We start from the raw sequence: 12,275 nt of genomic DNA, 5'->3' as shown, positions 1-12,275 counted from the left end.
AAAATCGAATTCCTTTTATATCACCAAAATATCTTTATTTTATTTATAATTCCAGTTTTAACCATTAAAAATATGAACGCGTTTGTTTTATCATAAAATATCATACGAATATATCCCGACGTCAGCGAATGATGGAGGGTTGATTGTGCTAATGTTGGATGATTTGTGAGACAATCAGGCAAGAATTGCAATGAAATGAGGATGTTTTTCAGAACCTTGCACAACATGTATATTTATTCATATCAGTGCTGAACATAACTGGGACTAAATCTTTTTAAATTTCAGGCTAATTTGTGAGTTTTGCGGACATTCACTCGTGCGTTGGATGCAGCATACAACTGTGACTCCCTGTTATTATAACTATATTCTGCCAGTTTCAATGAACCATTAGCTTTAATCATAACATACTTTTTAAGCTTCTGAAAACATGTTAAGAATTTGCTCAGTTTAACAATGAAACAGACTGAAAGGTTAATAATACGGGGTTGAAGGTAGAATTCCTATAACAGCGGCTGACGCAGTGGCTGACGCACCTGTTTTTATGGAAACGTTTATACAAACATAGGTTTCAAATAAACTATTCAACTTATTTCAAAACAATGGTTAAGAAGTTAATGAGATACCTCAAATATTAAAATTTAACACTGGTTTTTAGGATCAATTTAGGTGCATATTAAAAAAAAAACAAAAAAATTTAATCGTCTTGATAATTATTTCATCTTGTTAGGCCATTAAAAACTTTTCTCACTAATCGTGTCCTTAAAAGGCAAAACCATTGATACGACGATTAAAAAAATATAAATGTTAAAATAATAAATATATTTATGTAAAAATCAGTGTTTGAATTTGATATTTTAAATATGATTATAGAGTTCTACAAATTAAACGCCAAAAAATAAATAAGTTAATTTATAAATATGAAAGTCTGGGTAATTTCAGAAGTTACAATCTGTGATTGGTCGGGTTCAAAGCTTCACTTAAGAGACCATTAACATTTTTTAGATGTTATGAGAATAAAATGAGATGATTTTAGAAACTAATTTAAATTTAATTTTTAAGTAAATACATACCATTTTTTCTAAATATCTATTGTGACACGTATTTTGATACATTTCGCATTATTTTCAAATACCGTATGATACGCAATGCATCTAAATACGTGTCACAATAGGTTTGAAGAAAAAGCGGTATTTAAATGTTTATTTAATATTAAAATCAAACACTGATAATAAGAGTCTACTAAATCGTATTTAATTATTTTAAATACATAAAAATAAAAATTGTGACAGTAGTTTGTAAGCCAGTCAGTGGTTTAAAAATGCCATAAGAAGGACAAAAACTGCATTTTATTATTATGTGTTTTTAATATTTTAACATCATTGAGAAGACTTAATGTTTAAAAAAAAATCAGTGTTTCATTTTAATATTTTAAAAATAAATTCAAATTGATTTCTAATAGTTAAACGCCAAATTTACGTTTATTTATTTTATTTTAAAGGAATAACCCACAAAGCCTCTATTAGAAGCTTGTCTGCAGGTAGAATAGTAAGGGCAAGGAAGTTAAAATGTGAAAATATAATTGTGGTATTTACCAAGTAAACCATAAATTAAGAATAAAAATATTTTACCACTAAGATTTGAATACCGAATCAATCAAATGAGATTTGAAAATGTTCACTAAATATCGTCAGATTTGTACAGAGAGATTATCGAGAGTTAAAAAAAATGGGTGCGTCTGCCGTTGCGTCAGAAGATGCGTAGGGACTCGACCTCGAGTGTCGGCTGAGTTTGCTCTTATCTCGGGTTTTTACCGTAGGGCTCGCCCGTCCTGCAGGGCGGGTGGTAGGAAAGGTAAGAGGTCCTGCAAGGCTGGTAGGCCCTGTACGGGGACAGGCCGCCCCAGCGCAGTGTCGAGCTCGCGCAGTCAGAGTGCCAGAATCCGCCTACGCGCGGGTGGATACCTGCGTCACACGTCACACGTCATTCTCATGTCACTGAAATTCGCACAATATTAATCATCCGCTCGCCCCCACGACGCGCTGCACTCCGGGGATATGTGTAATCTATCCTGTATCCTGCCTGATTTACGGTGGGACACTTCACAAGCCGGATGATCCCTCTATTATCGTTGCATGTGGTACCCGGAACGTGTGGGTACTAAACGCATATCACGATATCTTCCAATTTTATATCTATTGTAAGTAGATAAAACCTTTAAGCTTCGAGCTGTGAAGTACTGGGTGATGACAAAAAGTAACTATTTTTCATAATCCATCATATTAATAATATAAGCACTCATAAAGTTCACTTGAAATACGATGTTGGTATATATACCTTAAGCATGTTCATAAAAACATTAAACGTTTTCAATATTACGAGTAGGTACATGAAAACAGTTGAAATTGTTGTTGTAACTGTTTATATAAATAATTTTGTCAAACTGTAGGATAAAACTTAAAATTATCAAACATTATTAAGTAGTTTCAAGTAAACTTATAATATTATATCCATCAAATTTAATTTTTCGTCGAAATTGGTAAATAATGTATTAATTAATAAATGTATTACATGATAGACAGAGTATTTTCTGTTTGTATAATTCAAAGTATAATTTTATTTTAATAAAATGAAATCTTGGTAATTTTACATATAAAGTAAACAAATAAACTAAACAATGACCTCAAAAAAATCAAATGAATATATTTTAGGAAGAAAAAGTGAGCAATTTTAAATGTCATTGAAAAATAAAAATTGAGTACATTTTTCATTATAAATAAGTAAATTATTTATGGCCAATTGGAATTTTTTATTTAAATAATTTCCCCACTGTTTCTAGCACTGTAACATACCTACAAGAGTAGATGAGGTTATACAGAATAATTTAATTAAAGTTTTCAACCCGGTAAATCCCTAATGAAATAAATACATGAATATACGTTTCTCAAATGTATAAAGAATTTCTCTGTTTGAGTAAAGTTGTGGTGGATCGATAAAATTACTTTGATGTGTTTTTTCCTTCAAATGTATGCTCTTATTTTTGATAAACGTTACATTAAAAATGTTTAAAAAAAAACATAAGAATTTATAAAATCACCCGTAAACGATATGACTAGGTATTATTTTCAATTTATACTGACAAGTCAGGTAGGGTTAATTTACGAATAAGAGAATACGTGTTCTTAGTAAAAAACATAAAACATTTATTCAAATACTTCAAATAATATTCAAGGTAAATTGAAGTACAAACAGCAAAATGTAGAAATTCGACGCCACACACAAAGTACTTGAACGTGGTTAAGCTTTCCAATAAATAACTTACATCTTTTATTATGTAGCAAGAAACACTCCCAATAGTGTTTACGAAAGGATAGGGTGTTGCGGACTCATAAATCGAATATAAAAATCTGTACTTAGAGAAACGTTTTACAAAAAAAATATGATCGTCCGTTTGATAATGACTGCGGCGGTATTTTTTTTAGATTAAATGCATCGATAAGGTTTATTGTTCGAAGTATTGTGTTGACCTTTCAATACACGCACATGGCAAATGGAGTATTAATCGTGAATATGGAGTATAAATCTCACTAAAATAATATCAAATGTAATTTCTCAACCGAACAGCGGCGATTCATTGTGAAGATATGTAGAGTTTGCAAAATATTTCGTTTCTAAAAATCGTTATTTAAATACAATGCAAAACAAGATTTGAACGGGTGACTTTAAATAAATTTACACGAGTCATTAAAAAAACTTTAAATAACGTCCACAAATTCAGTGTTATAACGGGTTTAATTATACAATGATTTAGAGAAACTTATTATTTTCAATGAAAATAAAATATTTGCCCTTTGCAATAATAAAACAAGATTGAAAGGTTTAAAACTTTTGGATTTTAAATGCACTATGAACTTTGCTTTATAAGTCCATAGAAACTTAATTATTATTTTTTACGTATTATACAAAAATCGTGTTAATTTGCGAGGAACAGGTTTTTTTTCTTATAAATTAAACAAAATAAATATCTGCATAGGTTTAAAATGGGTTTATTTATTTTTGTAGCAGCAGCTTTAAGTTTATTATAAAAATTTTAAAAAAATAAACATGTGTGTTTGGTAGTCATAATATCTCAAACATATCTGAAATACATAAATTTTAAAAAACGAATACTACATATTAAAAAATTAACACAAAAAATATTAATTTAAAGATCTAAACATTTTTGTTTCTTTATATATACATACACACGATATCAAATATAATAGCCGGTGAGAACTCCGTTACTTAGACAAAAAGCTGTGGAAATAACTTCGAGGAAAGTGGGAAGATCAAAAAGCTCTAGCTCTACGAAATGGAACAAAATTAACTTACCAAATGGAAGCTCAAATCTGCAGTCTAATAAAATGGCGTGACCGGTTGCTCCCGCTGTGCCAACAATTTCAGAACCTCGAACTACTAGCTCTCCAGCCAAGGGAAACCAACGACCACAGCCTTCCTGCAAAACAACGAAAGAAACAAATCTTATAAGGATAGAAAAAGAGTGAATTATGAGTATTGTTAAACAAAGTTTTTATCTTCAAAAGAAATAACCCGAAATTCCTCTATTTAAGAAGCTTGTCTGCATATATGGAAAGTAAGGATAGGGGATCTAAATGCAAAAATTTGTATACAAAAATACCCAGGCCAATTGAAAATACATATAACAAAAAAATGCAATTGGCAGAAATCGAACCAGTGACGCCAGTTTTGCAGTCTGGGGTCTGCGAAACCATGCCAGAGAGTTTTTGTTTTATTGTTTATAGTTTCTGCAGATAAAACACACATATAGTATATTTGTATCGAGCGTATGTAGTCACTGTGTACCATGTTGCATGTTACAAAATATATATTAAATTCCAAAATATGTATTTATTCCAAATTAATATGATATACCTACATATGATTAAACCAAAACCCTTATTTTATTTAAATGGATTTTGTCGTTACCGATATCATCAAAGTGATTATTTTAGTCTGAAGATGTCAGTAATGACCAAACCCAGTAATTGGTCAAATGAAGTAAAAGCGCAGAAAAAAACTCCACAGTTATTGTATTATAATATTAAATGCAGTTCCTGCAAGAATTATCTGCACAAATCTTAATCTAATAACACGAATTGTCAAGAAATTCCAGTCTTGTATTATTTTTTTTTAATTCAATCTCTCAGTAATAATAAAAATTGTATAAGCAATTTTCTCAATTAACCACATAATTCAGAGTGTAAATAATTATTAAGAGCAATTCTCATTTCATTACAAATTAAAATAAGTTTTAATAATATGGCAAACTTATATCACGAGTTCATATTGAACATACTGATGGAAATAAATTTACAATAGGCTTCATAAATCGAATTGAAACTTCGTTTTGATTTCCCAATAATTATTCGGGTGTATGTTCAGTAAATTTTTAATCAAGGAGTAAAATTTTCGTAGAAATTGTTTGCATTTTCATTCAATTGCAATAATATTCACATTTAAAATATTGTATCGATATTTGTCAACGCTTTAATATTGAAAGTTGTTGAAAATTGAAACATACCTATCCACCGTATTAAAATTAAATAAATTTAAACTCCGAAATAGTCGTTTGATCTTAAAATAAGTGTTTAACAAATACTTATTTTGTAGTACCATTTACAAAAAAAAATAGTTTAAAGGAAGGATCAGAGGGAATATTTATTTAAATAAAAATCTATATTGAAATCAAATAGAGTAATTAAATAAGGCATTTCATTTGATTGAACAGTTAATATTGATTTTAAAATAAATGTAAACTAATTTTAATATAAATGTAAATTTAGTATCTATGAAAATGTTTAATTTTTTCAAAGGTTAGATTTTCATCAAGGTTGTTTACTTATAACTCTCATTTTTTTAAATCTAAAAATTTGACATACATTAATTCTATTCCTTCAATATTTGATTTTTTTCCTTTCGTTACTCTGAAGATGTTTATTTTTATTAAAGGTTAGATTAAAGTACCAGTCTTGCTTATCGTTAACTCGGCTTGTGTCAACGCCAACAAGAGTAAACAAAATAAAGTACGGACCCAGCATCCTTCGATAAGGCTCCATAGTTCCTTTATAGCAAGTAAATGCAGGAAGATCCCCGTATAATAAGACCTTCCCTTACAGTACGTCATGAAGTAAACATGAGCATAAAAACCTCCCTTCAAGTTAAGTGGACTGAACTTGGAAAAAACATGAATGATATCAACGATCAATATCTAAATGATATGCTCATCGAATACCTGCTGAAAATACCCCTTGTTTTTTTTTACTTAAGCGTTTAAAAAAATCATATTTATGTATATATGTATATTAAAACGTCTTTATTTAAATTTTACTTAATAAATATTTCTAGTTCTTGAAATCTGATACATCTTGTCTGATTATCATGGAGAATGCATCAAAACATGTATGACAATACCTAAAATGACGTTGAAAATTATTGACAGTTAAATTTATATAATTAATAATTAATGAAGTGACAACTATTTTTTAAATCAGTAATTTTATTATGTTTGACCTTTTCTGGATCTTCTTCATAGCCTTGAGTTGCAAATTATATTTTACTATAAAATATGTTCTTTTAATGAATTAAAGTATAAAGAAATATAATATTATGATTTTGAAAATTATAGTAATAATTTTAAATAATTTATACTGCGCTGTTTATTTTCTTCGTTTATTTACTATTGAATCTCCATCGTCACCTGGTTTGTATTTATTTTAATTAAAAACCGTATTTAAATCGGACATTAAGAAAGATGGCATGAAGAATAACACATTCTTATAAAGAAACAAAAGAACTTCGATATTATATATTTATGTATATTTCAGAAAAAAAACCATAATTAAAATATTCAACACCCTTGTACACTTTGGACTTATAAACCAAATTTAGTTGAAATTGAAAAAGTTTTTCACATGTGTCGCCATCTAGTATCTATGAGCAACGAGTTAGGTTAAAGAAAACTTTCTTTCAAGTTGGGCATTGAAACGCTCTTCAACGGGATTAACATCCGGGAAACGTGGTACTTTGTACAACGTGCTTATGAGAATAAAATTTAGTTACTCTAGTTATTGGTATATGTATGTGGTAAAAATGGTAAATGTAAGACTGTGTAAAGTGATCACTTAACCCTGTAAATGCCTTGTAAATGCCCAAATTCTTCTTCATCTATGTTAAGATGTCAAAAAATAATGTATATTATTATGTCGCATATAAGAAGCATTTTGTAAAAAAAATTAACATAGATGTGTTTGAAATATTAACACAATTTTGGGGCACAATTTAAGACTAGATTTTTTACAAAAATGATTAGGTTAAGGATCACGTTAAGTTTACAAAATACAAAACCTTCATTGAAAAATATGGAAGTTTTGTAAATTATTAATGGGGATAACATTAATTCACATTAAGAAAAATTTGATAAGTTGATAGGCAATTGAACTTACGACCTTGATACAGAATCTTTAAAATGATAAAAAAAGAGTTAAGGGTTTTCGGCGTAAAGTTTTTTCATGAATAGTTGTTTAATTATAAACTCTCCAATATTCACAAAAGCTTACTTTCTTTTACTACCGTGAATCAAGTTTCGTAACGTAGCAATTCAAATAAAATTTAAAAGATCTTTTAATATAAATTAACATAAAATTTTATAACATCAATGACTTCCAAAAGAAATAATTAAATATGTCACGATATAGTATGACGATAGTTACATTTAATTCAAGATTATGTTTTATTGTATCACTTTAAAAAAATTATGTGGTGTTAGAATAACATCTTAAAATATTACATCTTGATGCTTTTTAAGCAATATCATTCTATAGATATTTGATAACAGTTAATGTATTGTATCAGTTTTACAAAAACAAATACAGTAGGTAATAAACTTTTTAAGTTTTGAAAGTAGAAAACTTATGTTACTATTTGTCAAACACCTAAAAATCATACCCCTTTATGAAGCATGACGATACAGAGAACTTTTGTACTCATTTTTGTTGACATTTGTATTAAAAAGTCATTTAGAAACCTTTATTAATAGCTGTTTAAATAACCTTAATGATGTTTGAATATCTAGCAATTCATGTAAAACTTATAAAATAACAAAACGTATTTATTTTTCAAAATACATATTCTTTGAAAAAATAAGTATAATACAAAGGCTTTCATTTATATATTCGATACAAAACAAGTAAGTATGGTATTGTATCTTTTTACTAGAAGGAAACTTTGCTTGTGAATTCTGTGACGCTAAACGCTTTATAGGTAATACAATAAAGTATTTAAATTCAATATGAAACCATAGCCCAGGAAGGACAAAAGCGAACCTAACACTTTGTATAGGTATGTATATTGCGCGAGTAGGAACAGCTTTTAAATAATGTTTTGGGCGAGTCACCACTGAGGGAAATAAATGGGCAAGAATTGAGTTTTAAATGTAAAAAAATGAGAAAGCAGTAACCCAAAAAGCATATCGCGTTCAAATAAAAGCGATAAATTGCACAGTCACTTTTGTACATATTAAACAATATTTCTTTGGAACTGGTCTTAAATGATTGTCGAGTGGAACCTGGTACAAATTTCATACTTATTATTTAATTCGACAGTGACTTTGTGGTAATATCCTACAAGTTTTAATTCAAATTTCACTTGGTAAATAACACTTTATCTTCAAATCATTATGGCACGTGTTTTGACGCATATTTTTTTACACTGTACTGAATATTATTTAAGATGCTTCGAAAAACACGTCGCAATAGATTTTTAGGAATAATAGCAGTTACCAAGTGAAATTTAATTTAAAATAAAATAACCCTTATAAGTAAATAAATCTCATTTACGAATTTTATTTCGCTCTTTTTTTTGATGAGAAAAAAATAGATATCTTAGTAACACTTTCGTTTATGTTTCTTTAAACGAAAAACTACAAATACTAATTTTACGGTAATATTATTTTATTTGTAAGAATCAAACTCATCTTTTTAAGTGAAATGTCATGTAGTATGCGCAATATCGAATTTAGATAATAGCTACAAGAACGATGTGAAGGTTTCCATACCATTTTCAGGAAGAAGAACGACATATCACTATGTACGTCACGATACGTTTTTTACCTTCAAATTCGGTAACGTGTACTAAAGTTAAAGGCGTTTTTTTAGCGACATTGAAAATTGAATAAATTTATATTTCGATGTAGTACGACTTAGTGGAAAATCGCTTTCGTTGCAACTTAAAACGGTTAATTTGCTATTTGATAAAAACATTTACACTTTTGGATTTTTACTTTACAAAACAATTAAAACAGCATAATTTATGAAAAAAAAAAAAAAACATAAAAAAAAGAAAATAAACTGAAATTAATGCCGGATATACTTCTATTACCAACCACATTCGCATCATAAATTTATTTAACTGTTCTTTATTCACTATTTCTACAATATTTTGAGTGTGTCTAACCCAAATTAAATCACAACATTTTGAGTATGTCCAAATACTTGTTCACAAAACAAAGTTTCACTTTTTATTTTTTTACATTTTCGACATCTCAATAAAGATGAAAAAAAATATGGAAGTCTGGGTATTTTGTTTTTATAGGACTCATTGTGAATTCACAAGAGCCGTCCATGTTGGATTTAAAAACAAATTCGTATATCACTTATCACATCTACAGTATTATGAGATTTATAATATATATCGCAGTTCCAAAAAATGGATAATGTGATTGTCAACCATGGGCAGAATGGTAAATATTGCACGTGCATATAGTGATCATGTAAAAAGTCTATTACAGATCATAAACCCTGTAAATACCTTAACTTCAAAATTATTCTGCATATTTGTTGAGATTTCAAAAATATAAATGAAACTAGCTTATGACATGAAGTAGGCCCTCTAAAATGCCAAGAGTTAGAGCATATTCTTCGTCATCTTTGTTGAGATATCTAAATGAATAATCTTCAGTGGAGATAAACCCAGTATTATTTAACAAAAATTTAGACACACTCTAAATATTGTGGATTGTTAATTGTTTGGATACGTTGTTTAAGCGGTTATGTAAGTAGACTATATCCCACACGTTTCCAATATATTAAATGTATTAATTGTTCAATCAAACACATATTTCTTGATTCTATTAGTTATATTTTATTGTTTAAAAAAAAAAAAAAATTTTGTCAATTATTTCGCCTAGTTATGGCATTTTCAAACGAATGTTAAGATTAATTGGGGTGAAACAATTGTCACAATATAACTGTTTTTTTAACAATTGAATACAACTTGGTAGACTCAAAAAAATCTGTGTTTGATTTAACCATTGATACATAAATTAAAATGAAGTTCTACAACATTTTGAGTGTGTCCAAATACTTGTTCACAAAATCTGGATTATCTCCAATTACAGGAGTTATTTTCATATTATTTTTTGATATCTCATCAAAGATGAAGAAGAATATGGAAGTCTGAGCATTTACGGGGCTTACGACCGTCATAGTTTCTCGTGTGTGTGATTATAATCCAGGATTCGGATCTCACATACTAATATAAGAGTTTCTGCTTAATAAAAAGCTTCTTTACATCTCACCAATAGATGTCTCTAGTGAAGTTCTAGTGATTCATGAACAAGGTTTCTAAATTGGTTCATATATATAGAACTTCCAAGAATTTGAGTAGTGTGGTTGTCAATAATGGGTAGAATTGGTGAATGTTACACGTGTGTAAAGTGATCACTTAAACCAGCCTATGACGGTCGTAAGCCCCGTAAATGCTCAGACTTCCATATTATTCTTCATCTTTGATGAGATATCAAAAAATAATATGAAGTTCTACAAATTAAACGTCAAATTTATAAATAAAAATTTGCAATAAAGTTTGTTTCTTTCAGAGAAATAATGAAAGCAACACATTGCCAAACCTGTCGAATGAAATCGTGTCTACCGAATTTCAGCAAGGATTTCGTTGCCAAGCTGTTTGCCGCTTATTGTCTCTTCTCTTGAAACTAGACACGGTACACAGATATTGATTAAGTCTGACTAATTGTAATGAAACGAGTAAACCTAGGTATATTTCGTTAAACTCGGATGGCCGCAAATAAATTTCATATCAAATAAAACGTCTAATTTGATTTATTAGTCTTTGTCAATCGACGCACAGCTAACTGGCAATTTCAGATCGTAAATTATTTGTTACGGAGAAACCACATTTTGGTGTTGAAATTTTGAATATTTTATAGGAATATTTGGGTAGCGGTGGCCCTTCCACTTATAATATTCGAAGGAATAATGATCATGTTGATTTTTGACGTTGTCTTTACAAAATCAATACATTTTTATTAGAATAGTATATTTTAGTTGTATTTCGTTTCATGAATTTTTAATTTGTTATTATAATCGTTTTTTGCTTGAACTGGGTTTTATCGTATTTTAAATTCACCTAATAAATATAAGGTAGGTATCTAAACATTGATTTTTAGTTTTTACAACGTGTATTTATATTTTCTCCATCTCTCTAATATAAAGTGGTCAACACGTTTGTCTACCATTCTAGAGGTCGCAGATTCAATGTCCATGAGGTGGTCGTAAAAACAAGTGATGTTTCATTATAATATGTATTTTATATCACTCTGGACTAGTAAAAGAAGCACAGTACTGATCACCTTGTCTTCATGCAATTAACGATTAGTATGATACTGCGTCAATATGATACAATACACTTTTCACCGTTGCATGAGTACGAAAGTAAAAAGAAGAAGAATAAGGTACATTATTAATTCGTTCGGAACATTAAATCTGTATATTTTTTTATGTATCATACAGAAACAAAATTAGCAGTCATCTGGGTTATATTTTGAAGCAAAATCGGACATAATCCATATGCTCGTATAGTTTGCAATTGAGTACTAACTTTTTTATTCAGTCACTGTAGCTCATTCTAGTTAAATGAAAAATAAATGAATTTTTTTAAAAATTATATTTAATTTCACAATGCTTGTGGGTGTGCAATATTTTAACAGCTATCAAGAAACATGATTTTCGCCATCTTCAATATTTAAAATTGCGGCTGTTTCTATTAAATTCAACAGATGGCGCTGCCATTGCGCAAAAATCTTAAAACAAATGTTTTTTCAATTATCGAAGGTTTAAACAGTATTTAATAATCGCGAGTATTCAAATACAACGATGTGTCAAAAACTCAAAGCGATTGGTGAATAACTTTAAAAGATTTAAGAT

The 12,275-nt window shown here is 28.9% G+C and overlaps 1 protein-coding gene across 1 annotated transcript in view; it reads right to left on the bottom strand.

Annotated features, from left to right (window-relative positions):
• unc-13 (protein unc13 homolog) overlaps window positions 1–12,275 on the bottom strand; it is a 480,145-nt gene that overhangs the window by 386,301 nt on the left and 81,569 nt on the right. The window contains exon 5 of the mRNA XM_088270463.1: window positions 4,369–4,492. Coding sequence (XP_088126589.1) covers window positions 4,369–4,492 — 124 coding nt within the window. The remainder of the gene's footprint in view (window positions 1–4,368; window positions 4,493–12,275) is intronic.

Source organism: Brachycentrus maculatus, unplaced genomic scaffold (genome assembly GCF_059751285.1).
Source record: "Brachycentrus maculatus isolate JH-2025_06_01 unplaced genomic scaffold, ASM5975128v1 h1tg000027l, whole genome shotgun sequence".
In the NCBI taxonomy this organism is placed as follows: Eukaryota; Metazoa; Arthropoda; class Insecta; order Trichoptera; family Brachycentridae; genus Brachycentrus; species Brachycentrus maculatus.
The sequence above is the reverse complement of the archived record's forward strand: the minus strand, read 5'-3'. Positions and strand labels throughout refer to the sequence as shown.